This window comes from Sus scrofa, chromosome 2 (genome assembly GCF_054392235.1).
Source record: "Sus scrofa isolate SSC_HxYL_T2T_F1_AM1 chromosome 2, Sscrofa_HxYL_maternal_Yorkshire_Landrace_v2.0, whole genome shotgun sequence".
NCBI lineage: Eukaryota > Metazoa > Chordata > Mammalia > Artiodactyla > Suidae > Sus > Sus scrofa.
In genome coordinates, this window is record NC_139384.1 from 50,039,437 (window position 1) to 50,065,825 (window position 26,389).

General features: G+C 46.3%; 1 protein-coding gene across 1 annotated transcript in view; it reads right to left on the reverse strand.

Moving 5' to 3' along the window:
• PARVA (parvin alpha) overlaps window positions 1-26,389 on the reverse strand; it is a 189,426-nt gene that overhangs the window by 26,738 nt on the left and 136,299 nt on the right. Inside the window, exons 6-12 of the mRNA XM_021083311.2 lie at window positions 15,658-15,773; window positions 11,727-11,785; window positions 8,692-8,711; window positions 7,304-7,365; window positions 6,551-6,619; window positions 1,393-1,494; window positions 580-652 (exon numbers count right to left, since the gene is read on the reverse strand). Coding sequence (XP_020938970.2) covers window positions 580-652; window positions 1,393-1,494; window positions 6,551-6,619; window positions 7,304-7,365; window positions 8,692-8,711; window positions 11,727-11,785; window positions 15,658-15,773 — 501 coding nt within the window. The remainder of the gene's footprint in view (window positions 1-579; window positions 653-1,392; window positions 1,495-6,550; window positions 6,620-7,303; window positions 7,366-8,691; window positions 8,712-11,726; window positions 11,786-15,657; window positions 15,774-26,389) is intronic.

Sequence of the window (26,389 nt, forward strand, 5' to 3'; positions counted from 1 at the left end):
CCCACCCCCCTGCCCCCACAAATGTACATGTTGCTTCAAGTGCAAGATGGGAAGGCTGCTGGAGCATTTTGCTCCTTTTGAATTTTTTTCAGTCTTAAAATTTCCAACCCAAACCTGACATATCAAGCCACGTCCTCAGAGGCAAGAGCAGCAAAGGCAATTATTTCAGAGCAGAGCTGCCTTTGAAGACCCTACCATCTTCCCCCTGTCTGCCTGGGAGACAGCTCTTGGGCAGGTCAGCACCCTGTCAAGGGACAGAAGAGCCTGGAAATCAGGCACAATTCCTGCAGCAGCACCTCTGCTCTGCCACACATCTGCCTGGGCCCTTATCCTCACAATCCCAAGCATAGGATTTCAGATTCTCTTTCTCCCCAGAGGTGTGTGATCTGCAGCTCATAAAGGATCCCCAGGACTGAGGGGCTATGTGCTGTCCCACCTTCTCCTGCAAATGGCAAAGAAGGTTTCAGACAAAACAGTCTCCTCTCTGATATCAAACAGGAGCCTCGCCCTGTGCCCTGAAACCTGTGTGCTCGGGAGGGTCTCGCCACCTTGTCACCAACTCGGGGAAGAGCAGAGTACCTTCTGGCCGTGGTTTTGGCTTTTCCAATCCTCCGTCTTGCATGAGCTCAAAGGCGAAGGAGACATTCAGCACCTGGAAAGAGAAATGCAGAGCAGGAGGTGCTGCACACTCATTTCTGGACCCTTGTGGTGTCCTGGGACCTGCCCCTGGGAAGTAAAGGAACCAGCACTGTAGCCAGTGGGGCAGTGGCTGAGCTATAATGAGGCCAGTTTTTGAAGAAGAAACGAGGCTACTAAAGTGGGCCAGCCACGTGGAGTGTGAGTCAGACCCAGCCTGCTCTTGGAGAAGCACTCTCGGAGGAATTAAAAATCTTCTTCCTGTCCTACTGTGTTCCCATGTCCCTGCCAGGACCGTCAACTCAGGGATATAAGGGTGTACAGTTGAAAGGCTCTGATAGTAAGACATGTTCAAGAGGCAGAGGAGGGTTTCTGCTTGGCACCAAATGTTTGCCCAGTGGACCGCCTAGGAGAGGCAGCAGACCTGGATGAGTACGGGCCTCTGGTCTCACCAGCCTTGCAGCCACCATCCCTGTCACCTCTGGGGAGAGATGAGGCTGCGCTGTGCTCCTGGCAGGAGTGTATGGTGAGGGGGTCTGGGCCAGGCTGCGGGCGGGGGAAGCCATGCAGGATGCTCCGTGGTCCATGGGTAGCTGCTTCCCATCTCAGCTGGGCCTCACAATGGGCCCACGCCAACCACTGAAGACCCCAGGCAGACGGAAGCCACTGCTTTTTCCCCAGCGGCCCCAGCATGGGCGTGGGCAGCTGAGTCGGGCACGTGGGCCAGGGGCCTCCCTTAACATCATGTCCCCTTACCTTCTGTTCAAAGCTGTCCGGGGTCAGGAAGAAGCTGTGCAGGGGCACGAAGTAGCCCTCCAGGAGCCCCATGAGCAGCACCAGGTACACCCCATCTGCAAACTGGAGGGAGAAAGCCAGGTGAAGGCACCAGGCCCCTGAGCGCCCCCAGCCCCTCCAGGGGCTTGTCAGCCTCTGTACCCCACAGGCCAGAGCCCCAGGCAGGCTGCTGCTGGTAGGGGGTGGGCCAGGGGGGGAACAGTGGCCCAAGGCAGGAAGGCCCACTCTGCAGCAGCAGGGCCACTCCATGTCTGGCTGGTCCAGCACAGGAGCCACAACCCTCACAGTCCTGTTCTCAACAAGCTCAGCATTAATTGAGCACCAACTGTGTCCCAAGCCCTGATCTGGCACAGGGACCCCAGGGGTGGGTCAAGGGTGGTCCCTGCCCTGGAGCAGCTCACAGTCCAGGGGAGACTGATGTGGAGGAGATGCAGCCGCTACTCTTGATGGAAGGAAGCTTGCTGGCCTGTGTGAGACTGACAATGAGCCCTCATCCCACTGAAGGCAAGAGGGAAGGCGCTGGAGGAGATGCTGCCTGGATGGAGCCGTGGGGGATGAGCAGGAGGTAGCTATGGAGGGCAGAGGGAGGAAGGATGGGAGAGGTCCAAGGCCTTGGCCCGAGGCTAAGGGGGACTTCTGCTTCATAAACAGAGCAAGAACGCTGGGGTCACAGTGGCCCAGGTACCCTCTTCTCTCAGTCCTGGCTCATGACCGCTTGAGAGGCAGTGTCGTGCAGCCGCTAGGAACACGAGCCCTGGGGCTGGGCTTCCAGCTGTACTGCTTGCTAACCGTATGACATGAGCAAGTTATGGAACTTCTCTGTGCCTCATTTTCTCATCTGTGAAATGGGGACAATAATAGTACAGTATCTAATCCACAGGGGAATCCTGAGGCCTAAGCCAGCAAATATGCGTCAAGTGTATAGAACAGAGCTTGGCATGTAGGCAATATTGAATAAGTGTTAACAACTGCTGGTAGTACCCGGAGAAAACAGCAAAGTGGTCACTTACTGGTTTTTGCCGAAAGGTACAACTGCGTGCTAAGGGCCATGGCAAGAGGCTCAGAGCCTGGTCCCTGTCCTCAAGGACCTTAGAAGCCAGACTGGTGGGGAACCTGGTCTGAGGGACAAGAGCCGCCTAAGCCAAGCAGAGGGGTGTAGGCCTTCTGCTCAAGGGAGGGCCAGGCATGTGTGCGCTGGGCAGTGGAGCAGGCTTTGAGGAGACAGTGGGGGTCTGTAGGATGAGGAGAATATGAAAGGAATAGGCATTCAGGGTCTGGGGGATGACCTGAGCAGAGACATAGTGGTTAGGTGTATATCTGACATTCTAGAGCCTTTCCAAGGAGGCAGGGCCATCAAATGTTTGTGGGCATAAACAACAGTTGCTAGAGTTCACCAGAGGCCAGAGTTCTTGGAATCATCTTAGGAAACTTTTAAAAAATTAGACAGAATTACCCCGAATCTGGACTGGGCCCAGAGGCTGAGCTCTGCTGGGTGCTCGGTCAGGAAGCCTGTGGCTCAAATTTGGTTACGGGCCTATGGCTCTGAGTGTGAACTTGATCTAAGAGCAGCCTCCTCTCCACTTCCATCTGACCTTCAACTCGGATGGGCAGAGTCTGAGCTTGATGCATCCCAGGCCACCCCAAGGTGGACAATGGGAAGCAGACCCCAGCATCTGTATCACAATCAAAGCCTTCCCATGCAACTGCTTAATGGCACCTTGTTCTGGCTATGGGAGGAATGGGTTGAGAATGAAAGAATCCAATCTGTCAGCTCAGGGGAAGACCTTGAGTTAAAAATCAAGGTTATGGCTCTGACCCCTGACCAAGACTACTCCCACCCCCGACACTTGGTTCCAATGACTTGGTGGTAAAACCCACAGACACCAGACGTGCTCAGCAGAGACCCCACTTTGTAGCACTCCCAGCCCATGAAAAGTGAAGAGGAAGCTTCAGAGTCCATTCCAGCCCTCTCCAGGCATCGCCACGTCTACAATGTGTCCCCTCCTGCCCAGAGAGCGTATGCAGTGCGTTCTCTCCCCCACAAAGAGTATATGGAGGTCCAAACCCTACCACCCAAGGAGTATATGCAGTGCATTCCCTCCCCCACAAACAGTATATGGAACTCCGAACCCTACCCCCTAAAGAGTATATGGAGTTCCGAACACTACCCTCCAAAGAATATATGCAGCGCGTTCCCTATGCAGCATGTTCCTTCCCTCCCCCGCAAAGAGCATATGAAACACATTCCCTACCCCCCGCAAAGAGTATATGCAGCGGGTTCCTCTCCCCCAGAGCATATGCAGCGCATTCCCTACCCACAAAAAGTACACGCAGTGCATTCTCTACCCCCCAAAGAGTATATTCAGCACATTCCCTACCCACAAAGAGTATATGCAGTGCGTTTTCTACCTCCCAAAGAGTATATACAGCTGGCTCCAGAGTCCTGACACACCCAGGTCAAGCTCAGTCACAGACCTGGGAATTGCCTTTAAAAATAATAGGAGGTGCCCATGTGTTCAAAAGAAAACCACACGTATAGAAATTCATTGCGAATGAAAGGAGGTTGGGAAACAGGATACATTACACAGTCTCAAAGTATCTCCCATTAAAGATTAGTTAGTCATTATAAAGTGGGGGGGGGGTTTACAGTAGGGAAATCTGATGGACACAAACTAAACCAAGTGATCAAAGTTACCAGGAACAGGAATAATGGCAAAAGTGCCCGAGAAGAACATGACACTGCCTCAGTGGTATTGTTCCTGAACATGCCCAACCTGGCTCCAATCACAAGGGAGGAAAAACTAAGAGACATTCTATGAACTAAATGACCCGCACTCTTCAAAAACACCAGTGTTACCTAATCAAACTTACAAGCTTTTGCACAACAAAGGAAACCATAAAAAAAAAAAAAAAAGAAAAGACAACCTACGGAATGGGAGAAAATATTTGCAAACGATGCAACAGATAAAGGCTTAATCTGCAAAATATACAAACAGCTCAAATAACTCCACAAAAAACCAAACAACCCAACTGAAAAATGGGCAGAAGACCTACACAGACATTTCTCCAAAGAAGACATACAAATGGCTAGTAGTTGCATGAGAAGGTGCTCAACATCACTAATTATTAGAGAAATGCAAATCAAAACTACAGTGAGGTACTACCTCACATGTGTCAGATTGGCGATCATTGGAAATAATAAATGCTGGAGAGGGTGTGGAGCAAAGGGAGTCTTCCTACACTGTTGGTGGGAATATAGTTAGTATAACCACTATGGAAAACAGTATGGAAGTTCCTCAGAAAACTAAAAACAGAACTACCATATGATCCAGAAATTCCACTCCTGGGCATATACCTGAACAAAACAACGATTCAAAGGGATACATGCACCCCTATGTACACTGCAGCACTATTCATAATAGCCAAGACATGGAAACAACCTAAATGTCCATCGACAGAGGAATGGATAAAGAAGTTTGGATTACAGGAGTTCCCATTGTGGCTCAGTGGTTAATGGACCCAACTAGCATCCAAGAGGACGTGGGTTTGATCCCTGGCCTCACTCAGTGGGTTAAGGATCTAATGTTGCCATGAGCTGTGGTGTAGGTTGTGGATGCGGCTTGGATCCCGTGTTGCTGTGGCTTTGGCGTAGGCCAGTGGCTATAGCTCTGATTGGGCCCCTAGCCTGGGAACCTCCATATGCCAAAGATGTGGTCCTAAAAAGACAAAAAAAAAAAAAAAAAAAAAAAAAGATGTGGTACATAGGTACAATGGAATACTACTCAGACATAAAAAGAATGAAATAATGCCATTTGTAGCAACATGGATACAACTAAAGATCATCAATACTAAGTGAAGTAAGTCAGAAAGAGAAAGACAAATATCATATGATATAACTTATATATGTGGAATCTAAAATATGACACAAATGAATTTATTTACAGCAGAAACAGACTCACAGACAGAACAGACTTTGTGGTTGCCAAGGGGGAGAGGGGAGGGGGTGGGAGGGATGGGGAGTTTGGGGGTAGTAGATGCAAAGTATTACATTTAGAATGGATAAGCAATGAAGTCCTACTGTATAGCACAAGGAACTATAGCCAGTCTCCTGGGATACATCATCATGGAAAGGAATACTTTAAAAAAGAATCCATATTATGCGTATAACTAAGTACTTTGCTGTAGAGCAGAAATGAGTGTAACATGGTAAGTCAACTGTAATTTAAAAAAAGAAAAAGTCAATGTTAGAGAAGCTGCGGATTTGTTCATATATATATATATATATATAAATATATAAAATTTTGTCTCTTGTCTTTTTAGGGCTGCACCCATGGCATATGGAGGCTCCCAGGCTAGGGGTCAAATCAGAGCTACTCCTGCTGCCTAAACCACAGCCACAGCCATGCACAATCCGAACCACATCTGCAACCTACACCCCAGCTCAAGGCAATGCCGGATCCTTAACCCACTGAGCGAGGTCAGGGATCAAACATGTGTCCTCATGGATACTAGTCGGCTTCATGAACCACTGAGCTACAAGGGGAGCTCCCTGGATTTGTTCTCTATTAAAAAGAGACTACAGAGACATTACCACTAAATGCACCAGGTGAGAATATGAGGACAACTGTGTTTCTTTGAACCTTGTGACACTGTCAGTATTTCAGCGATTTCACATTTAGGTTCAACCTAAATACACATCTTGTACTGATGTTGAAACAGCCTGAATTTGATTACTGTGTCGTGATTCTCTACGAGAATGTACTTGTTTGTTCTCAAGAGATTTACGCTGAAGTATTTAGGGGGTAGAGAGAGAGGGAAAAAAACAAAAACAAAAACCCTAATGTGGTCAAATGTTAACAATTGGTCTATGTGGGTGAATAGTATATGGGGATTCATGATGCTATTCTTGCAACTTTAAAAAAAAAGAACCAGGAAAAAATTCAGAGAAATTCCATGCAGTTCATCCCTGTGAGTGGAATAGGATCTGTGTCCCCACCCCCACCCCATGTCCCAGAAAAGCTTCAGGATCAGGATGGGAAGCCCTCCTGGCAATGTGAGGATGGGGCACTGGGAACAGTGATGCTTTGTCCCCCACCCTGTGCTCGGGGCTGTCACCCACCTGGGTTTCCAGTTCTGTGACTTCCAGGTTCAGTTTATTCAGGTGCTTATTCACGAAGGTGATGAGTGTCTAAAAAAGCACAAGCCCGGCCGTGAGATGGAGGCTCTTGCCCCAAAGGCTGCCCCTGTGACTCCACCAGGAGGACACAGGATAAGGCCCAGCCAAGAGGGCTGGACCCAGCATCACTGTGCCAAGCTGAGTGAGGCTGAGCAGCTAATGAGGCAGTTCCTGCAAAGCTCCCTGAGCCCACAAGGAAGAAGGACCCCCAGGGTTTGTGGTCCCATGCACCGTGTGACTCAAATAGCCAGGTGAAAGGAGCAGGGAGTGCCGAGAGGGCAGAATGACAGGTGGAGTGTCCTGGCCCAGGGTAACAGGGCCAGAGAAGAAATGACCCCATTGGGTTTCTCCTTAAGTCCCTCCCAGGTGCAGGTGCCTGTGCCCAGGGACACAGAGGCAGGTCTGTGTGAGGAGCAGGGATGACTAGGGGTTCAGTGTGGGTGGAAGAAGTGAGTGCTCAGAGCCTCAGAATCCCCAGGAGACAATGGCTGTCCTCCCTTTGGAAGAAGAGAGGAATGGATAAGGCATCCAGGGAAACAAGACAGGTAAAACAGACATCAACCGGGAAAACCCTGTATTTGTGGCAATCGGGTGATGACACCAGTTCTGGGAAGCTTGCAAGCTGCAGGCGTGGGTTTTCCTAAAGTTTTGCAACATCTTACTCCTCCCCCGCCACCCCCGCCACCTCTTTCCCACCTTTTTCACCACGTTGAGCTTGTCCGGTGCGTGGTCGAACAAGGTGTCAAATGCATCGCGTTCTGAAAAAGAGGAAAGCGAAGTAGAGCCCAGAGCTGGTTCTAGCCCAGGTCCTGGCCACAAGCCTTTACAGGTCACACAGTCAGCTCTAGATGGGAATTCTTTGGGTATGAGACTGCTGGGAACTTGGGAAATGGTTTGGGCAGAGATTAGGAGCTGATTCTTATCTTAGGGCCTTTTTCTCTCTCTCTCTGTGGGGGCGGGGTATCCACCCTCAACATTGACCTCTTTGGGCTTGGGGTTGAGGGACTCTGGCAGGCAGTCTGGCTTGGAACTGGTCATTTCTCTTCACTCTTTGTATTTCTTGATCTCATGACTTAGTCATAGTTCTAAAGTGTTTCTGAGGCTTTTTGGAAGTAGAATGTCATCTAAATATCAAATCACTTCACCCTCCTAATTTTCAAAACCAAGATGCCCAAGACAAGTGGATGGATAAGTGCACTGGGAGTCAAAGAGCCCTAGGACAGAAGGGGAGGGGGCCTCTTGAGTGATCCAGTCTCTTCAACCCCTTCAGCCTCACTTTCTATAAAATGCCCACTGAACATGAACCTCTTGTGGGCGGGTTTATGAGGATGAAAGACAAGAAAGTATAGGTCCTGTAAACTCTGATGTATCTACTGATCTGAGTTGTTATTTGCATGATCGGAATATTTCAAAATGTTATCCACAGTAAATACACGCTCATGGAAGATAGCAAAGCCTTGCCTCTGCAGGGACTTTTCTTGCTACAGCCTCCAGGTCCTCCAGTCTGAGAGGTGAAATAGTGAAGGGATCCACGGCCAGGAACAAAGAGTCTCCAGAAGGAACCCGGGGCTGGAACGCTTCGTGGTCCTGGGACCTGCCTTCCCTACTCTTGCACCTGCTCTCGATGAGTAAATCTGAGATGGTCTATATGGTGATTGTCATCTTGGATGGTCCCAGAACTTATATACAGACCCAAAGTTCTGGGGGATGGGACAGGTACGTGGTGTGATGAGGACAGCAGCTTCTAGTAGGGCTTCACAGAGTGGGGAGAGGGGTCAGTCTCAAGTGTGTACACACCCCACTTCCTTCCAAGTAGGCTTAGAGTAAGACTGCCCTGCAAATTCCCAGGACCCATCCAGAAGAAGCCCAGTCATGTCAACATCTGGTTACTGGTAAGAGGACTGAAGCTGTGGTGGCTTGTCCTCTTCCCACTTGTGCACCAACCCTCCCCACCAACCGGCCCCAGGCTGGTACAGACACACATGCAGGAAGCAAGCTGAGAGCCTGTTCTTCCCAGCTGCTGCAGAATTAACTAGACCCTGTTGGCAGTCACCAGCACCAGAGGACAATCTTATGCAACTCACCGTGCCTTCCGGAAAGAGCCCTGCGGGGGAAGGAGAAAGAAAACAGTGTGACTCTTCCTCTTCTCACCCTTGGTTGTAGATCCCCCAAAGTTTCCTTCCTTGTCATTTTATTCTGCACTAAGCCTCCAACTGTTGGTCATCTTTATATCACTACCTATTTCCCCCTCTGCTATACAGATACACTGGTATTTGCACGAAGCCTGGTATAAGTGATGCTTAAAGGACTATTTCTTGTCTTAAATAAACTCACATTATTGCTTACATGGGAGAACAAGAATTGGACTCAGAGATTCAGGATTCCCAATCATGTTTTAGAAGCAGAGCTCGGGTACCACCCTAAGATGGCATTTCATTGCCAGGTTGCTGAAGGCATTGGCTTGGGGAGGTCAGGTTTGGCTCTGTCCTGTCCCTCCTGTGATACCTACCAAGCACCTGCCATTGTTGCAGAATAGGTTTTCTCAAATTGGGCAGGAACTGGAACCATACTCATAGCAGTGAAGCAGCAAAGTATTAAGAACACAAGCACTGGGAGTTCCATCGTGGTGCAGTGGTTAAAGAATCTGACTAGGACCCATGAAGTTGCGGGTTCAATCCCTGGCCTTGCTCAGTGGGTTAAGGATTCCTTGTTGCCGTGAGCTGTGGTGTAGGTCGCAGACATGGCTCAGATCCCATGTTGCTGTGGCTCTGGTGTAGGCAGGTGGCTACAGCTCCCATTCAACCCCTAGCCTGGGAACCTCCATATGCCGCAGGAGCGGCCCAAGAAATGGCAAAAAAAAAAACAAAAACAAAAAACAAAAAACAAAAAAACACAAGCATTAGAGATGGACAACTTAGGTTATCTAACAGAGCCATCTGCTTGCTGTGTGACCTTGGGCAAGCTACTGAATTTCTCTGGGCTCCAGGTCTCTTTAAAATGAGGATAATACAGTAAACACCTCAATCAGATGTTGTGAGCTTTAAATAACTAGAAATCACTTAATGTTCTGAGCATTTAACACAGAAAGATTTTTAGCATAATTCGTAGTATACACTGAATGCTCAGTACATTTTTTCTCAGTACATTTTTGGTTCTTATTACATTGATTTATTCCAACTGTACAGCTATCACCCGCTAAGCAACGACTTGTGCGGGAAGAATGATGAACTTGGAGTTCAAGTTGGGTAGATGAAGGACAGTTTGCTCCTCCACCTTTGGGCTGTGGGGTTTGAGGAAGTGTAATCATTGCTTCACGTGTTTATCATGAACATCAATAGCTTCAAAACCTACACGACACTGCCCTAATTAGGGAGTCTGTACCCTTGTTTATGTCTACACAGCAGGATGGCCAGGAGAGCCCACAGACATTATAACACGTAGCAGAGCGATTGTTCCACAAAGTGAATCTCTGAGCTCCCCAATTCAGGAGTTTCTCACAGGCCACACTCTTTTCAGACAAGTCTTCCTCTTTTCTAGAAGGTGAAACAGCAAAGGTGGGCAAGCCCAGGATGGGCAGGGCAGGCGTGGGGAAGAACCAGGAGGAAGCCTTTTCCCCACAGGCCTGAGCCAGGCAGCTCTCCCCTGACCCCTTGCAGAATCGAGGCCATGCATCAGGGGGCCTTGTGGATCAGCTGCCCCCCCAGCTGCCAAGACTGGCCCCCAGAGTGATGTGGAGGCCTCCCGTTAGGGTCACTGCCACAACCTGTAACCTGGGCATCTTGGGAAGGGCCTTTCCCCACCTCTGCCCAACCCCGGGCATGAAATGCTCAACCCCCTGTGCCCTTTCTAAGGCACATCGCAGTGTGGTCCAGACACCTTGGACTCCGTTGGCCATGCCTGGGGAGGGAGCACAGTTCTTAATATCTCAGTGAGGCTTGGAAGGTGTACGGCAGCTGTGAGGGGGAAAAGCCAGGGAAGACAGCAATGAAGGGCAGGGGAAGGAGTTCCCGTTGTGGCGCAGTGGTTAACGAATCCGACTAGGAACCATGAGGTTGCGGGTTCAATCCCCGGCCTCGCTCAGTGGGTTAAGGATCCGGCATTGCCTTGAGCTGTGGTGTAGGCCACAGATGTGGCTCAGATCCCGCACTGCTGTAGCTCTGGCGTAGGCTGGTGGCTACAGCTCCGATTAGACCCCTAGCCTTGGAACCTCCATATGCCACGGGTGCGGCCCTAAAAAGACAAAAGGGGGGGGGCAGAGGAAAAGGGGGGCACAGCGGTTATTAGGTTGAGTTCTCACAACCTTTCTGGTGAGGAAAATGCTCCCACTTAAGAGATGAAGAAAGCAAGGTCGGATAGGCGAGGAGATTCTCCCTTGAGTAAGTGGCAGAGCCTGGATTTGAACTAAGGGCGGGCTGGCTTAGAAGTCCCTGCTCTTTCCACCTTGCTCTTCTTGTTTAAGGGACTACAAAGGAAAGGTGGGGGAGCAGGACATGACACAAACGACTTTTGCACGGCTTTGCATGCAGCCAGGACTCAGGCCTGCCCAGTGATCTCAGACCCACACACCCTGTCCTACTCTTTCTGCTGAAGAATAAAACTCCTCTTTCCTATAACAAACCTCTTATGTGTTCTGATATTCCCATTTCTGAATGTAAATGGAAAAAAAAAAAAATCAAACCCAACAAGCCCAAACAATCCACCACCCTAACATAGAGAGGGGCTTTCTGGGTCATGGCATGTGGACTATAGAAATCAGCTTCAGCAAAGGAAGAAAAATGTCCTTTTGAAGGTTAGCAATTTAAATTCAACCCCATTTTCATGGCATGCTGATTTCATGCTGGTTGGCTTTTTCGGGCACACTTTTTCCTGGAGTGCCACAAAATTAGAATTTTTCCATCACTGCTAATTCCCTTTCCCCACTTCCCCACCCGAGTTTGTACCTTAAGCATTGAGAGGCATGTTTTGAATGCACGGAAAAGGCTAAACTATAATCATTGGCTGCAGTCTAATCCCTCTTGCAATCCCAATAAATGAAAACTAAATATCAGCAAATGGATGAATTTCGGAGAAACATCTGTGTTCCATTACAGAATCGCTGGCAACAATGGTGTTGACATACTCTGTGTTACCAGTTATTTCCTCTTGGATTTGCCGAGACTGGAGGATTCCTTCTCGTTTCTGAAAACGGGGGTGGGGAGAAGGTTGGGAGGAGGAGAGAAAAACATGCATTAGAAAAATACAAAAAAAATGATTAGCACTTCTGATATTGAGAAAGTTACTGGCATTTAAGAAATGAACCCAGAGACGAGACATGGCTAGAAGTGACACCTCGTCCTCTGATTTCCGGGGACTGGACTGTACCATTCATATAAGTGCAATTAGTGTTTATTCCAAACAAGTTGGCTGTTTCTTGGATGGTGAATCTTTTCTTTCTTTATTGGAAGACATTCTGCTGGAAGCAAACTGTTTGCCTCCTGGAGAAATCCACAGTAAACCAAATGGAAATGAAGGCCAGGGTGTGCCTGCCCTCCAGCTGGGGCCACAGAGGGAAGCGGAGAAACGCATTTGACTGGGGGCCTGGGGTAGAGGAATGGAGGCCAACTTGGAGAATCAATCAGAGGGAGGGTTTAAGAAAAAATGTTGACGGAAGCTTTATAAAATTTTATTATTATTACTATTATTTTTTGTCTTTTGTCTTTTTAGGGCTGCACCCGTGGCATATGGAAGTTCCCAGGCTAGGGGTCAAATCGGAGCTGTAGCTGCCGATCTGCACAACAGCAAGGCCAGATCTGAGCCCTGCCTGGGACCTACACCACAGCTCACGGCAATGCTGGATCCTCAACCTAACTGAGCAAGGCCAGGGATCGAACCTACGTCCTCATGGATACTAGTCGGGTTTGTTAAGCACTGAGCCATGACGGGAGCTTCCAGAGAAGCTTTAAAAAAATCATTTGTTTTATATATATATATACATATACATGTATATATATATATATATATATATTTTTTTTTTCTTTTTTAAGGGGAGCTTTTAAGTAGTACAGTCCTCCGGTAACTAGCTTACCCATTGAGAAAAGGGCAAGCACTTTGGATGTCCATCCACCCACCCAACCACCCATCGACCCATCCATTTATCCATTCACCCACCCACTCACCCAGCCATCTACCCACCCATCATCCATCTATCCATCCATCCATCCACCCACCCATCATCCATCCATCCATCATCAGTCTTCCCCCTCCCATTAATTCATCCTCTTTCTTCTCTGGTTTTATGAATCAGTGCCTACCATGTACAAGCTCCTGTGCTGGCCTTGGAGCAAACACTGCAGAATGCATGACATAGTTTCTGACCTTGAGGAACTTAGAGTAAAATGGGGTATCTGAACAGGTATACAGGAATGCTTTCCCTGGTTTATGACTCACCTCCCAGCTCAGAGTAGTTTCCCCCTGTCCCTCTCAAATGGGTCATGGATAATCAATTACGTGGTGGCTTCTTGCTGAGAGGAAGTGCTGACTGCGGGATAGGAACAGGTACTTTTAGCAGGGTCAGGGAAATCTCCCAAGCAGAGGGGCTCCTGAGCTGGAACTTAAAGGACCCTTAGGAGTTGGCAGGACACAGAGGAGAGATCAGTTCAGTGGGAGGAATGGCCCGAGCAAAAAGGCAGAGCAGGAGAGCACAGGTGTGTTCAAGGGGCCATTGGGAGGGACAGTGGCTGCCTGGAGTCAGCTGAGTGCTGGCTTGGAGTTTAAACCTCATTGTGTGGGGGTGGGAGCTGGAAGGAGTGTTGGGCTTCAGGAAGACTTGATGGCGGCAGGAGAGAGATGCATTTTATCAGGTCCCTACACAGTTACCATTGACTTGGAAGAGAGTCTGGACATGGCAGGAGGCTGTCAGAGCAAATCCACCTTCTACAAAGGCTGAGATGTGTCAGGAAGGAGCTTCCAGGCATGAAGGTTTTGGCTGAAACCTGCCTCCTTGGCTCTCCTGCCCAAACTTTCACAATCTCTGCTTAGAATTCCCAATAGCCACAGAAACGAGTGTCCTTGTAAAATACTTTTACAGAAGGCAAGGTAGACCTGGATAAAGGCCACGAGTGGATCTGGATTAGATTAAGAGGAATGAACTATCAAAGCTAAAAAGGAAGAAAAAAAATTAAAATATCATTTAAAAGGGATCCAGTGAGGATAAACCAGGATTTTTTTTTTTTCTTCCAAATTCAGCTTTGACATATGTAAAATTTTCACGGGGGCGGGGGGGAGGAGGCTAATGGAGTCTGTGTCCTTGTCTTGTGAGGCCATTCACAGACATAAGACCTCATCTTCAACTACATGCAGAATTAAATGCTTTTACAGAGGATGGAAAAGAAATCTGGATTAAATGACTCCTCATATAGCATTCTGATTCACTTCCATCCATTATTTGTTCCCTAAAGAGCTCTTCCTATAGTTCAGTCAGTGTCTTACAGACAACTCTGAGTCCTGCTCCTGTGCCTGTTTAACTCGATAAAGCCAAACACCCCATAAAACCTGACATGCATTGATTTTATGTAACGCGTCCTCCTTTCCCCCTCATGCTCACAAAACTGCCTACTGGAGAAATTAAATCAACAGCAGCCTTCTGATGGCCTATAATTGAGCTCGAAATAAAGCATGAGACACTGGCTTGCAGTGACCACTGTCACCCCCTCCTCCCACCTCTCAACACCCCCGCCCCCCGCAAATCCTGAATCATAGTTTTTAAAAGTATAATGAAATGGATTCACACGTTATTGATTGGTACGAATAACACAATAGAGATGGCCTGGATTTGCTGGGAAGATGCTTGTATCAGGATGCTCCAGGCTGGCCACATATCCATAAAATGCTTAGCACCATGCTTGACACAGTCGAGAGCCCAATAAATGAGGCCAATTAGTCCCTTTCAGTCAGCTGCACTTAGTGTCTGAGCCACACGCGTCTGCATTGACAAGGGGTTTCTGATAGCCCTCTCTGATGCTTATGTGTAATCCTGTCTCTAGGCAGGCAGGGCCAAGGTGTCATATTCCTATTATTCCCCCTTGATGTTAAGAAAGTTAAGTACCCAGAAGGCGCTGGAAGAAATACTTTTTCATGAGGGCAGACTGAGCAGCACCCCCGCACCCTCCTCCCTTCCCATTCATTTCTGATCCCTGAAAGCTCAGCCCAGGGACCTTTTGTCCTGGAAACTGGCCTGGCCTTTGAGGCAAAGCCTCCCTGCCCTCCAGGCTCTTCCTCACCAAAGGAAGGCAGAGCTGCCAGGCAGAACCCTGAATAACCTTGGATAACCAAGGAACTGCTTCTAAGGGATGTTCTCCCTTGCAGCGTGTTTATTTGGAAAAGAACAGAAACGAGCCAACAAAATGACGACCTTTTGCTCAACAGGCATAAAGTTGGAAAATAAAATTGAATTTGAGTATCTAATGGGGTTAGGAGCAAAATGAGATGGTCACTGGGAGAGAGCATCTCTTCCTTGTGGAAATTACACAGCCATGTGTGAGTGGAAATTCCATCCAACAATCTGGAAAAGATGACTTGAGATCCTAGCCTTGCTTCTCTGGGCAGGTGAAAAGCGGCAGTGCCCTTGGTACAGGCACGACCAATCAGGGTCTCTCTCAAATGCATATGCACACATGCCCTCACATGTACAGATATCTCTCCTCAATACCTGTGCACTGTTTATTTAACCAAGAAAAAAAAAAAAAAAGATTCTCCATGGTTTGCAGAACACACACACATAAGGATATATTCTCCCAATCTTACTACCCAAACCTCACAAATACATACCCCACACACCCTCAAATATACAGTACACAGACACACCCTCTTCCATACACAGCAGAGATGTCAGGGAGAAGCCACATGCATCAGAAAGCAGCTCAGTCACATGCCTCCCAACACATAGCATACCCACACACACTCTGTGTTCATCCAGCAGTCCTTCTAGCAAGTTCCCAGGGTGCCTTAGCTCTCACAGAAGCTCAGCCCCACACCCCTGTAAGGGCAGATGTTTGTAGTGGTTTCTAACTTACCTGAACCACAACCACTTGGATGGAAACATGGTCTGGGAGTCGGATTGGAGCCCGGAAATACTGGGACAGAGCAACCAGCAGATGCAAGATGGCTACCAGGCTCTTGGCATGAACAGCTGAAATAAAAGAATTTAACAATTAGAGATTCCTTCTTTAGGTTCTAGACAGATAAAAGCAGATATTCAAAATGTAGCAGTACTACACCCAGTGACTCTTTGATTCCATCACTATGGATAGGGGGACCCCCTTGGTCATCAAAGACCTCACCCTGGGCCCCCTCCGTTCTTGGCCAGGTCCCATGGAACTTCTTCTTCTATCATCTTGCCATATGGTGTCTCTTCAGTCTAATCCAAGGTTCCCATAGGACCCCAACAATTGCTGAATTCTGAGCTCAGATCATTCCTATCTCTACTGTGTTATTTTTTACCAATCAATAAAGTGTGAATCCATTTTTGTTCACTCTGTGCCAATAAGCAAAGCATGTCTGCTCTGTAGTCCCTCTCCCTTCCCATCAGACTGTGAACTCCTTAGGTTATCATCATCATTCTTGTCCCAAGGCTGTACACAAAGCCCTCAATCAATGGCTACTTAGTCAGGACACTGGTCCTTCCTCCGTTGTGGGCTTTAAGACTCCTGGAGGAAGGCATGAGAGACATCTAAAGGACTTTGTTGCTCTTGCGAGTACCACATACAGTCAGTTGAGGTGATGCTCTTTGGGCAATAGCTGAAAGGCAATGTCATGACCCAGCTGGCTTCCATAGCTACTGAGCAATGTGTTGGATGTTGAGGCATTAATACTAGAGAAGGCTGGGCAACTAGTGAGCTGTAGTTTTCTCAGCAGATAAGAGGAGAAAAAGACTGTGATGCAATGGACCACACAGCATCAGGTAGACTGGGGTTGAGTTCTGCTTGACAACCCTACTGTTAACATACTGAGCCATTCAAGGCCCCTGAATCTCAATTTGCTCAGCTTCACACATGGATGTAACAGTACCTATGCAGAATACAGGTTGTAAGAATTTCCAGATGTCATACAGGCAAAGCTCCTAGCACAGAGCAATTGCAACCATGTCAACATTCTCCCCTTTTCTTTCATAGAAGGGAAGAGTCCTTAGATACTTGCCTTCACAGTCCTACAAGCCTTATGGCTCTTCATTACATGGGGCATTTAAGGAAAGAACAAAAAAAGAAGTCCATTTTGCGTGGTTAGCATGAACTGGGCCCATTTTTAGGGTGTCATTCTGTCTGCCCTGGGATCAATGAATCTGTTCTAACAGAAGCTTTGAAAAATCACCAAGAAAAGGAAATGATTCAGACATTCCTTAGGAGCTCATTAGAGTTTCCTGTTACCACCGCTACTTCAAAGAAGGTTTTCCACTGACTGTGAACAGCTGCTCATTGCCACCATCAAATAGCAGACCAACTGCTCCTAACTCGTGGCCTTCCACAAGTTTCAGTTCTGGGCTTTTGGACATAGTCAACTAAATGTCACCCATAGTGATAGCATCAGAAAAGGCACCTGGTGTGGGACTGACCCACTGACATGATGCACAGACCAAAATCCGGTTGCTCTTCCAGTGAGAACTGCCACTGGAGCAGTCTGGTTACCAGGGGTTGTAAGGACCTTTGGTACCTCTCCCCGTTTAATGACAAAACACAGTGCTGGAAAAGCTGTGGTCAGAAAGGTTGTTCTCACGCACTGGGGACACCATGTCATTTTGACTGTCTTGGTAAACAATATGGAGCTATACTGTGGGCACCATACAGATGTCAGACTCTTTCAATGAGTGCCCTGTCCTGGGAATTTTTTCGAGAGAAATCATTACACAGTTTTTCTTTCTCTCTCTCTTTCACACATACATGCTAGGTATAAAAAGATGTTAATAAATAAATGTTGGAGAGGATGGAACTAGAGACTCTCACACTAAGTGAAGTAAGTCAGAAAGAGAAAGACAAATACCATATGATATCACGGAGTTCCCATCACGGCGCAGCAGAAATGAATCCAACTAGGAAACATGAGGTTGCGGGTTCGATCCCTGGCCTCGCTCAGTGGGTTAAGGATCCGGTGTTGCCATGAGCTGTGGTGTAGGTTGCAGACGTGGCTGGGATCTGGTGTTGCTACAGCTCCAACTAGACCCCTAGCCTGGGAACTTCCATATGCTGTGGGTGTGGCCCTAAAAGGACAAAAGACAAAAACAAAACAAACGTATGAAATCTCTTATATCTGGAATATAATATACGGCACAAATGAACCTTTCCACAGAAAAGAAAATCATGGACTTGGAGAACAGACTTGTGGTTGCCAAGAAAGAGGGGGAGAGAGTGGGATGGACTGGGAATCTGGAGTTAATAGATGCAAACTATTGCCTTTGGAATGGATAAGCAATGAGATCCTGCTGTATAGCACTGAGAACTATATCTAGTCACTTATAATGGAGCGTGATAATGTGAGAAAAAGAATATATATATGTATGTGTGACTGGGCCACCTTGCTGTACAGTAGAAAATTGACAGAACACTGTAAACCAACTATAATGGAAAAAAATAAAAATCATTAAAAAATTAAGTACAATTAAATAAAATTAAAAATCAGTTCCACCGTCAAAAAAAAAAAAAAAAAAAAGGACTTTTGTGTATGGACTCTCCAGGTAGGTATTTTATAAATAAAATCTTATAAAACATTTAAAAAGTAGAAGAATGAGATTAAGTAAATAGGAATCATAATATTTTTTATTTTGGCATTCTAGTAGGTTGTCTTCCTTGTCTCCTTCTGAATACTTGGTTTAAAGGGGCAAAAGAAGAAAAAAAAAATGCAGTTCCTGCTTCATTCAGCTTACATCTTGTCTGGTAGACCAGATGAACACAAGGAAGGACAATGCTAGAGAAGGTGTTTCACAGATTTGAAGGCATGTTTCACAGTCTATGACCTTTGATTTGTAATAGGACATTTCTTATGTTGAAGTGGATTCAAGCACACTTAGAACTTTTCAATAGATATGCTCTATACTGTTGGCATGATCCACATGTAATATTAAAACAATAGTTTTTTGCTTTAAAAAATAAATAAATGTTGGAGAGGGTGTGGAGAAAAGGGAATCCTCCTACATTATTGGTGGGAATGTAAATTGGTGCAGTCACTATGGAGAAGAGCATGGAGGCTCCTCAAAAAACTAAAATTAGAGTTGCTATATGATCTAGCAATCCCACTCCTGGGCATATATCTGGAGAAGACTCTAATTCAAGAGGATACATGCACCTCAATGTTCACAGCAGCACAATAGCCAAGACATGGAAAAAACATAAATGTCCACTGACAGAGGAATGGATAAAGAAGATATGGTATGTATACACAATGGAATACTACTCAGCAATAAAAAATGAATTAGTGCCATTTAAAGCAATGTGGATGGACCTAAAGATTATCACACTAAGTAAGTCAAAAAGAGAAAGACAAATACCACATGATTTACTTATACGTGGAACCTAAACTATGGCCCAAATGAACTTATCTATGAATCAGTAACAGGTTCACAGCCATAGAGAACAGACTTGTGGTTGTCAAGGGGGGAGGAGGTGGGGGAGGGATAGATTGGGAGTTTAGATTAGCAGATGCAAACTATTACATAGGATGGATAAACAACAAGATCCTACTGTATAGCACAGGGAACTATATTCAATATCCTGTGATAAACCATAATGGAAAAGAAAAAAAAGGATGTTATTACTGTGTAATATATTACCATTTTTTTTAAAAATCTGGGAAACATATACATATCCAAAGGCAAGAGGATTTTAGACCAACAGTTTCCAAATTTCCTTCTTTTTATTAAGCAGAGAAATCTTTCATTCTCAAAGCTATTAGGCAAAACTGACCAAAAAGAATACAATTACTCTGGTCCCTGTGTCCTAACTGTAGCTCTTCCACAGCTGCTTCTCTTCTCAATGATGCCTGAGTATTTTCTTTCAGAGTCCCAGGTTTAATTGTCACTGCTTTAATAAATTACGGAACATCCACATAATGAAATAGTTTGCATGCATTGGAAATCATTAAGACAATGCAGCTATAAACATTAGTAATATGTTAACTATAAATAGTGTAAATATATATTTATGGATTTGTTCATATATATATACACACATACACATACATAAATACACATGTACATAATACTCAGATATATGCACATATATAAGCATGTACTTGTGGCCAAGACTTGGAAAGGAAAGTAAGAAAAAGAAAATATTTATGCTACAGTTGAAAGATTTTGTGTTTCCTATTTCAGATGTTTCTTTAGAATAAAGACATGTTATCTTTTCAATTAAGAAAACTCTTAACAACCTCTGTATATCTGGGCACTCTCATCCTTGCCATCTCTCCCCACCTCTCCCGGGAGTCTTCTCCCTGACGTCAGGCAGAATCCAGGGCCACTGTGCTACTGTCTGGCTGTAAACGTGCAGAAAGAGAGCACAGCCAAGGAGCCAAGACTCGGCTGTTTAAACTGGGCACTGCAACCACTGTGCCCAGAGCTGGGAAAACCACTTCAAAGGAGCTGCTGAGTTAGAAAGAGTCCTCCAAACAGGAATTGCAGTGGAAACAGAAATTAGTGCAATTGGGGGGGAGGTGATTTGACAATACATGTTAGGACCTTCAAAGGTACATATCCTTTGGCCCTGAACCACCCCTCCTAGGTATTTATTTATCCTAAAGAAGTAATTATGTGCAGAGAGAACTCATCAGGGTGTATTAATAGTAGTGGAAAAAAAGAGAAAACAATCTTAAAATCCATCATTAGTGAAGTAAATGATGACACATTCATCTATGTCATAAAATATAAATGTGACATATAGAAGGATATTAAATGATCTGTAAAGACATACATCATCTAAACAATACATACAGGTTGATCTCATCTTCATAAAAATATATTTTATATATAAAGTATATACACCCATCTTATTTATTGCCATACTTACTTCTTACACAAACACACACACATGACTTCAAGGAACACACCACAAGGCTGACAGTGCCTGTGTCCAGATGGGCAGGTTATGGGGCAGGGTGCTCAGTACACAGGCTCTGCAGCCAGACTCTCTGGGTCTCGTTCCTGGCTCCCCCATTCACCACTCATGTAACCCTGGGGAAATAACACTCCTTTGGTGGCAAAGAGTATTGTGCTTTGTGACTGCCAGTCGCTTTTCCAGGTCTTAGGGATTTCACAGTAAAGAAACACAACTCCTTGCCCTCAGGAGGCTGACATTCACTGTTTCCTAGCCTCTCTATGCCTTGATTGTCTCATCTGTAGAAGGGGGACAGGAGAGGTTTTTTTTTTTGTTTTTTTTTTTGCTTTTTAGGGCTGCGGGTGTGGCATATGGAAGTTCCCAGGCTAGGGGTGGAATTGGAGCTGCAGCCACTGGCCTATGCTATGGCCACAGCGACGTAGGATCCAAGCTGTATCTGTGACCTACCCCACAGCTCACAGCAATGCAGAACCTTAATCCACTGAACGAGGCCCCAGATGGAACCTGTATCCTCCTGGATACTAGTCGGTTCATTTCTGCTGAGCCACAACAGGAACCCCCATGGAGAGCTCTTATCTCAGATGGCTGAGTGAGTATTACAGGGACTAAAATATGTAAAGTATTTAGATTACTACAAGACATATAAGCATCATAAATATGTTAGATATTATTTAAATCTCTTTTCATTTACCTGTACATTCTAAATTTTCAATAATGAAAAAATACTGTTCAGAATTAAAAAAAAAAAAGGAAGAATTCCTTAAAGCCCGGGATCAAGGACCTTGGTAACTCAGCAGCTATCCCCACCACCTTTATCCTGAGTGGAAAGATGACATAATGTCCCCAGACACAGCCAGGAAAGATACGGGAGGGGGTCGGAGCTGTGCCCTCCTGTTCCTTATCACAGAAACCACTGCTGCCTGAAGCCATGTGGCATTGCAGGGAGCGAGCTACGCAGAGTTATTCCCTCTGACCCAACAATTCCTCCCCATTCTGGAAATCTATCTGATGAGAATAATTCAAGTGAATAAAAAAGAGTCACAACCTAACATTTAACTTGGCGCTATCTGATATTAGCAATAAGCTAGAAAACATCCTAAAAGGATGCCAGCAAAGGGTTTAAGTTAACTATGGGGTATCTACTCCAGGAAAGACAGCAGCTATCAAAAATTCTAACCACAAAGACCACATGCAGATGTAGAGGATGCATATGATGCAATATTAAGAGAAGATACAGGAGTTCCCTTCGTGGCTCAGTGGTTAACAAATCTGACTAGGAACCATGAGGTTGCCGGTTCGATCCCTGGCCTCGCTCAGTGGGCTAAGGATCTGGCGTTGCCGTGAGCGGTGGTGTAGGTCGCAGATGCAGCTCAGATCCTGTGTTGCTGTGACTGTAGCTCTGATTGGACCCCTAGCCTGGGAACCTCCATGTGCTGCAGGTGCGGCCTTAAAAAAAAAAGACAAAAAAAAAAAAAAAAAAGAGAGAGAGAAGATAACAAAGTGAGTGTGTATATGTCTTCGAGTAAAAATATGAAAAAAATATGCATTGATGGAGGCAGTAATGGCAATAGATGAAAAGCACCAGGTGAGAGGGGCAATACAAGTGAGAATTTTACTCATACACATTTTCCTATAAGAAATGAAAGTGAACATGAACCCAAACAAATCATTCGAAGCCATTGAAGATGATGGTTCTGATGTGGCTTTAAAAAATTCCACCCTTGGGAGTTGCCATCGTGGTGTAGTGGAAAAAAATCCAACTAGAAACCATGAGGTTGCAGGTTCAATCCCTGGCCTCACTCAGTGGGTTAAGGATCGAGCTTTGCTGTGACCTGTGGTGTAGGCCGGCAGTTGTAGCTCCGACTGGACCCCTAGCCTGGGAACCTCTATATGCCGCAGGTGCGGCCCTGAAAAGCTTAAAAAAAAAAAAAAAAAAAAGTCCTTTCTTGGAGTTCCTGCCATGGTGCAGTGGAAAGGAATCCACCATGAGCTGTGGTGTAGGTTGCAGATGCAGCTCAGATCTGGCGTGGCTGTGACTGTGGCGTAGGCTGGCAGCTGTACCTCTGATTAGACATCTAGCCTGGGAACCTCCATATGCCATGAGTGCGGACCTGAAGAGAAAAAAAAAAAAAATCCACTCTCAGGAGTTCCTGTTGTGGCTCACTGGTAAGGAACACGACTAGTATCCATCAGGACATAGGTTTGATCCCTGGCCCCACTCAGTGGATTAACGATCTGGCTATATGTGTGCAGTGTAGGTTGCAGATGTGGCTCGGATCCCAAGTTGCTGTGGCTGTGGTGTAGACCGGTGGCTACAGCTCTGATTCTACCCCTAGCCTGGAACTTTTATATGCCATGGGTGCTGCTCTAAAAAGACAGAAACGAACAAATAAAAAAATCCACTCTTAAGCCAGGCAGAATGGCCTGGGCATGGGAAAGATGGAATGAGGAAAGTTTCAGCTGAAGGATTTATCTTCCAGAAAGGGTTCGGGAAAGGTGGCAATATTGTAGCCCATGTAAATGAGGCTGTGTCCAGATGACAAGGACAGAGGCTGAGAAAGCATGGAGTGTATATGTGGCTGGAGAGGTAGGTGGGGGACTAACCAGATGTTATGGGTTGATCTGTGTCCCCCAGCTCCAAATTCATATGTTGACGTCCTAACCTCCAGTATCCTGAATGGGACTTTGTAAAATCACTGCAGATGGGATTAGTTAAACTGAGGTCACACTGGAGCCGAGTGAACCCCTAATCCTATATGACAAATTTCCTTATCAAAAGGGAAAATGTGAACATAGAACTATGTACAGAAGGAAGACAATGTGAAGAAACACAGCAAGAAATTAGCCCTCCGTGAGCTGAGGAGAAAGGCCTGGAACAGAACCTTCCCTCACAGCCTCCGAAAGAACCAACCTACCAACACCTTGATCTCAGACTTGTTGCCCCCAGAACTGTGAGCAAATACATTTCTGTGGTTTAAACACAAACAAAACCATTTCATTCTTCCATTTCAGTATGTCCCCAATCAGGTCCCATGGTCAATGAAAAGGTGTTTTGTTTGGTTTTGGAAAAGTATAGAGAGATGGTCTATAGTCAAAGGAGTGAGAAATAGGATCAAACGAAACTAGGCAGAGGTCAAAAAAAAAAAAAAAAGGGAGTTCCCATCGTGGTTCAGTGGTTAATGAATCCGACTAGGAACCATGAGGGTGCAGAATTGATCCCTGGCCTCACTCAGTGGGTTAAGGATCCAGCATTGCTGTGAGATGTGGTGTAGGTTGCAGATGCGACTCGGATCTGGCATTGCTGTGGCTGTGGTGTAGGCCGGTGGCTACAGCTCTAATTAGACCTCTAGCCTGGGAAGCTCCATATGCCTCGAGTGCAGCCCTAGAAAAAGACAAAAACAAAGCAGAACAAGACAAACAACAACAAAAAAATACAAAACACTAGGCAGAGGTCACCATAGAGGCTTTGAATGCTCATTACTATTATGGATTTCCAAAAGGCAGATTCAGTTCCCAATCTAGCTACCAGCTCCCTTTTTCTCCCCCACTGGACTCTCTTAGCATTCCTGGGACACAGGGCAGCACCCAGGGCCCAGCACCGTGCCTCCCCTCCTCCCGCTGCAGGCATCTACTGTGCTGGGCATCGTGCCCTGTTCCCAGCACTGTGTGCTGTGTGAGGGGCTGTGTGAGGCAGCTCCTTATGCTGTGCAGGCAAAGGTGTAATTAGGCTGAAAGAGGTACTTGACGTCTCAGATGTTAGGAACCTGCTCAAGAGATCACCAGAGGCAGCAGCTACTGGGGCTCTAACTTGGAGAGGAGAAGATATCTTTCCCTCCCTGCCTTTCCCAAATTTGAAAGGTACTGAGAAAAAGAATGTATACATGGATGTGTGACTGGGTCACCTTGTTGTACAGTAGAAAATTGCCTGAACACTGTAAACCAGCTATCATGGAAAAAATAAAAATCATTAAAAAAAAAGAAAAGTATTTTCTTTTTAAGGTTTGTGGGGTGGGGGGTTGTCCATTTTAAGTTGTTTACAATGGCTACAGTAAGATCTAACACTTAACTCCTTAATCCTTAAAGGCCAAAACCACAATCTAAATCATTTTATTAATCGAAATTCATATATGTAATTTTGTTATTAGGGCCATACCTCTGGCATACGGTAAGCCACACATGCGACTTACACCACAGCTCATGGCAACACTGGGTCCTTAACCCACTGAGCGAGGTCAGGGATCAAACCATCATCCTCATGGATACTAGTTGGATTTTTAACCCACCAAAGCCATAACAGGAACTCTAGGGAAATGGGAAAGGTACTTGGGAAGGCTGGGCTATCCCCTGGCTGTGTGGACACTGGGGCAGAGCCTGGCCAGAGTCAAATGATCAGCCAGGAAGAGTTTGCCAGGCAGCTACAGCTCTCTGACCTCCAGATGGTGGCTGGTGCCTTTAGCTACTTCCAGCAGGATGTCAATGGTTTGGTGGACTTCTGAGATGTGGCCCTCGCGTTGGCAGCTCTGGACGGGAGCAGGAGCCTAGAGGAGCTGATTTGCTTGGCCTTTGAGCTTTTTGCCGAGGAGCAGGCCAAGGGGCTCGGCCGCCTGCTGTACAAGGACGGCTTCAGCACCATCGTGCACCTGCTGCTGGGGCTGCCCCGCCCTGCTGCCATGGCTTTGCATGTCGAGTTGTTCCAGGACAGACCCTGCCAGGGCCTCTCTGTCTGTCAGTTCTAGGACTTCTCCCTCCACCACCTGCTCCACAGGAAGCTCTTCAGCCCCTACCTGTGCCCCTCCCAGACACCAGACGCCTCCTCCTCAGGCAGCACCCCCACTCTGGCCAACAGGACTGTGCAGGCCCCTAAGCAGAAGGGCGAATGAGCAGCTTGACCTCCCCAGCTCACACCGGCCCACAGACTCAGGGCAGCACCAGGGGCCCACCCTGGGCCTCAAGCCCAGCTCTATCCTGCTTGATTTTTTTTGTTATTGTCATTGGTTTTTTTAAGTTGGTTTTCATTTTTCGTTTTATTTGGTTTTGTTTTGTAAGAAACTATTTTATATATAAATATAGATCTATATCTATTTAAAAATTTTTTTTTCCATCTATTGCAAAAAACAAAACAACTCTGGGTTCCCTGTGGGAAATATGTTGTTGCTACTGGATTCACCCAAATCTGCTGCTTTCATGTTGACTCTGATCTGGACACAATTAAGTCCATATTAGACAGCCAGACCCTTGAGGCAGCAAAAGAATGAATGGTTTATACTTTCTGAGATCCTTGAGCTATACTGGTGTAAAAACCGGAATTTTAAAATCCTCTTCCAGTGCCTATGCTCTCAGCCATATCTATTCTCCCTCTGGACAGTAAGGGGGTGAGAAGAAGGGCGTGGGTGTCAGAACAGAGCCAAGTCCTTGCTCCCCACTTCTCAGCTGCCCGAACTAGGCATCTCTGCTCCCAAGAGCCTCTTCAAGCTGGAGATCAGAGCTTTCTTGAAAGGTCAGAGCCTCCTTCTCCTTCAATCTCACATGAGGTTTCTACAGAAAGCCTTTTATAGAAAAGGCACACTAGATGTTAACATTTTGCTATTTTTCCAGCTTTCATTGGATATGGATGATAAACTTTCTGTCTGTCTTTTTTTTTTTTTTTTTTTTTTTTTTTGGGTTGCACCTGTGGTATATGGAAGTTCTTGGGCTAGGAGTTGAATTG